At 63.3% G+C, this 4,317-nt stretch overlaps 1 protein-coding gene across 1 annotated transcript in view; it reads left to right on the forward strand.

Annotated features, from left to right (window-relative positions):
- LOC147913683 (protein CASP) overlaps positions 1 to 1,573 on the forward strand; it is a 25,396-nt gene extending 23,823 nt beyond the window's left edge. The window contains exons 9-10 of the mRNA XM_087417694.1: positions 428 to 492; positions 688 to 1,573. Of these exons, the coding sequence (XP_087273820.1) occupies positions 428 to 492; positions 688 to 757 (135 nt within the window). The 3' untranslated portion in view covers positions 758 to 1,573. The remainder of the gene's footprint in view (positions 1 to 427; positions 493 to 687) is intronic.
- The last annotated feature ends 2,744 nt before the right edge of the window (positions 1,574 to 4,317 follow it).

Below are 4,317 nucleotides of genomic sequence, written 5' to 3' on the forward strand. Positions count from 1 at the left end.
TCCAGTTAGTGGGCACAGCACACACAGAGGCCTGGTGATGCCTCCGTGTCCACTGAGTCGGAAGAGAGGAGAGGGTAGGGAGTACCTATGGAAGGCTCCAGCCTCAGGGACCCCCACCCCCAGCGAGGCCACAGTCAAGGTGACCCCTACCTGGCTAGCCTGGGCTCCACCTCAGACCCCAGGGTCCAGAGATTCCTGGCCCTGCCAGTAGTATGCCCAGCAATGTTAGGGACGGTACCTCCGTGTCCAGGCCCGTCTGACCATGTGTGAAACAGGTGGGCACAGGAGCATCTCTAAGGCCCACCGCCCTGGGCCCTGGGCCGCGTGAACCTGCATGTACCGGGAGGCCAGAACCAAGGGCTGTAGGTGGACAACAGGAGTGGCTGTGACGCAGAACAGGCAGCTCACCGTGTCTCTGCCTGTTCAGGTGCTCTACAAGCTGGCATGGAGTGAGAGTGTGGAGAGGGACTGTGCCACCTTCTGCGCCAAGAAGTAAGGATGCGCACCCTAGCCCCACCACGGCCCTGCACTGAGCCCCTAGCACCATGTGCTCCTCTTCATGTTCCCGGCCCCCTGCCATGCCCACTGCCCCCAGCACCAAGCCTGTCACATGGTGCATGCCCCCCCACACACACTCATTTCTCTCCTTTTTATACTCGGCCTCAGCAAAGGTTTCTGTGCCCACAGGTTCGCCGATCACCTGCACAAGTTCCATGAAAATGACAATGGGGCGGCGGCCGGGGACTTGTGGCAGTGACATCCTGGGCCCCCCCACACGACAGTGATGGCTGCATCCCCACCCCTGCTTGTTCAGCTGCTTTTAATGACTTAGACATCCCTGGAGAATCCCCCAGGGGAACTGCCCTTGCCCTCTGCCCTGCAGTGCTGGAGGTCCCAGGTCCACTTGTGCCCCCTTAAAAGAGTGTCTCAGCCACAGCAGGCCTCCTAGGTCCAGGAGCCCCCAAGGCACAGGCAGGCTGAGCTGAAGGGGACCCTCAGCCTCATCTCAGGCTGCTGACCCCCACTGGGCCCCGCCCACAGCCTGACCTCTAGCCAAGGCAGCAGAGACCTCCCATCTGTGGTACTGAGTGGGTTCCCCCTGAGTCTGGCCGTGGGGAATCTCCTTGGCATCCTCTGGACCTCTCTGGGCCAGGCTCTGGGACTCCCTAGGGGTCCCCTAGGACCCACCACCACCCCTAACAGATGGAGGGCCCTTCCTTGCAGGCCAGCAGGCTTTGAGTCCAGCCCCCTAGCCTGCCTTTGTCACCGCCACACCTACCCCAAGAAGAGGGGGAGCCCCAGAGGGCAGGATAGTTTCTGTTAGCCCCTCCCTGCCCCCAGACCCACTGTGATTTTTGCTTTCTTCTTTAGCGAGATATTTTAGCTTCTAGGCAAGGAGGAGCCACCGTGCCCCGGGCTCTTCAGACCCAATGACTAGTCTGAGGGGCCCAGGTGCTTCTCAGCCAAGCAGACCTAGCATGGCCACCTCGGGGCCACTGCAAATATTCCTAAGTTAGATTTGCGTTTGCGTGCTCAGCTTTGCACAGCTTGAATAAACACATGGTTGCAGCCACACCGTTGTCCCTCACTGTAACTCTGGGGGTACGGGAAGCTGGTGGCTGCCGCAGCAACACCCCTGGGAGCTGGCACTGAATCTTTCAGCTGCTCTGCTACGTGGGGCACGGCCCCCTGGCACAGGGGAGGTCTCTCCCCCTTTTCCCGTCCCCAAGAATTCCATGAGTGGGTTCAGAGCTTTGCTGAGACCCAAACCCACCATGTCTGAGTTCTCTTAAGCAGACAAGCAACCCAATCAAAAAGAGAAATCCATTCCCTTTTTTAAAAACTACCTGTCAGGCTGCGGTTGGATGTGTGATGTCAGCTCCTGGGGAATCCCGGCTTTCCTTTCTGTGTGCCCTGCAGTCATGCACTCTGCCCCTTTCCCTGGGGCCCCTGCATGCCAGGCACGGTGGAGCCTGTGCCCACCAAGCCCCCTGAGTGCCAGCCTTGCATGGGGACGCCCCTGAGCCCCAAGTTCTGGGTCCCCTGGCCCTCAGCCCAGCCCCACTCATGTGGGTCCCCTCCTACCCAGACTGAGGGGCTCCTCTTGGTGTGTGGTGGTTGGCATTACCTCACTGGCCAGGTGGCCCCCGAGGCTGGCTCCACACCCAGCTCCCACCCTGCGGTCCACCAGGCCAGAGTGCCCTGTGCTATCCCTGTTCAGTTTTAGTCCTGAACGCTCTAGAGCTTGTGCATCCAGGGGCCCGCCTGTGGGGTCCCACCACCAGCACCCCTCACCATCTGCCCCATCAGAATTTCCTCCAAGGCACCAGAGCCTCCTGCCGTCAGGGAACCCAAATGGACCTGTCCTCCTTGACCCTCGCTCCCATCCTCATGACAGAGCCGTTCTCGGCCAATCATGCTCCCCCATGCCCTACTACCCCACCCAGCCACTTCCACGTCTCCCACCAGTTCCTCCTTGTGGGGCACAGTCTCGAAGAAGCAGCTGGCTCCTCCTCACTTCCTCCTCCCTGGGGATCAGAACCATTGTCCTGCCCAGGGCTCCACACGCCAAGACCCTCCCTGGCCAATGACAGCCCACCAGCAGAGCTCAGCCCACTGCTCAGTACCAGGTTAGTCCAGTGGGGGCTGGGCTCTTCCATCTCCCGGAAGGCTGGGGTCCACAGCCAGGCCACCCGGTGTGGAGCCTCCCTCTCTCCCACTCCCTAATCCCACACCCTCCCAGCCTCAGCCGTAGGTCTGGTTCCCAGCCAGATGTCCGGGCCTCCGCGCAGCTCCAGTCGATGGCTGGTCCACACCCAAGCTTTCAGTGAGTGTTCGCTGGCCAGGTCCTGCTATGTGTGGAAGGGAAGGGGCTAGGTACAAAGGCCGCAGACAAGGCGTGCCCCTGCGCAGGGCAGCCCAGGGCTGGCGGGCAGGCGGTGGGGGCTCCAGGCCCGTCTCCACCTTCACCAGCTCACAGCTCCTCTCTGGGCCCACCCTTTCCTCCACCAGAAGGGGATAAAAACCCTTCTTTGCCTGTCCTGCTTCCTGGGAAATTAGAGGCGTGAAATGGCTTTGGGAAAGGTTAAAGGGCTCTCTACAAGGGTCAGAGGTCACCGTGGGTGGTGGAGGGCAACAGATGGAGGCACTCCCAGCTAGCCAGGAGATGATGGTAGACCAGAGAACTGCCAGAGGGGGCTACAGAGGGTTTAGTGAGGGCAGGGAGAAGCTGATCTCACCGACTTTGGGGGCTGAGGGCCTGGGAGAGGGGCAAGAAGGGAGAGGAGGAGAGAAGGAGCTCGCCTGCCCCCACCGCTCCCCAGGAGCAAGCACTAGGTTTGTCTCTGAGCCGCCATTGCACACTTCTGCTCACACTGATGTCCTCCTGCTTCTCTCCGACCCCTTCCAGGCCTGCTGGAGCCCCTCCACCTCTTCTGGGAAGCCTCCCAGAGGCCCCAGCTCACCAGGGGTCAGTCCACAAGTGCCCAGAAAGGCCAGTAGAAGTCTTTCTTGGCCAAACTGGTCTCTGCCCTAACGTATGCCCTGGGTTTTGGGGCTGCGGAACCGAGCAGGGGTGAGCAAGCCAGGGCTGTGTCCCCCCATCAGCCCCGAGTGAACTCTTAAGACCTCTCGGGATGGCGTCAGCCTCCTCATCACTATGAAGCGGGGAGGTGGGGACGTGCTCAGGTCTTCCCAGCCTGTAACCCCGGGGCGATTTCCGGCACCGGGGGCGCTGGCGGGAGGGGGTGTGGTGCTTGCCCTCGGGATTTATGAGAACCAGACGTCGACTTCCCCCATTGCGACATCTGGGTCTCCACGAGGCTCTCATTGTCCCCGCGGCGGAGGGTCCGGGACAGCAGCGGTCCCCGCTGGGCGCCTGTCCCCAAGGGGCGCCCACGCCCCGTACAATCCACCACTCAGGCCACCCACCCCGCCCCACCCGCCCTGCTCCCGGGGCTACCACCCCGGGTACGGGGACGCCTCCGCGCAGGGGGGATTCCGGCGCCTGGCCTGGGGCTGGCTCCGCGAGACGCGGCGATCGCGGACTCTCGCCCCAAATGGGGCGGCTCGAGGCCAGTTAATAACCCCTCTGGGCCCCCAGGCTCGGCCGCCCCGCCGCCGCCGCCGGGAGGAAGCGAGCACCAGCCGCGGGCGCCGCTCGGGCTCGGAGGAGGAAAGGGGGCGCGGAGGGGCGGGGCGAGGGGAGGGGCGGGGCCAGGAGGCGCGCGCCGCGCGGGCGGGGGGCGAGAGGGGGAGCGGGCAGGGCGCGCGCGGCGCGGGGCTGGGCTCGGAGCGCGCGGATCTCGGCCGCCGGGA

Source organism: Ceratotherium simum, chromosome 26 (genome assembly GCF_057802395.1).
Source record: "Ceratotherium simum simum isolate JZ-2026a chromosome 26, ASM5780239v1, whole genome shotgun sequence".
NCBI lineage: Eukaryota > Metazoa > Chordata > Mammalia > Perissodactyla > Rhinocerotidae > Ceratotherium > Ceratotherium simum.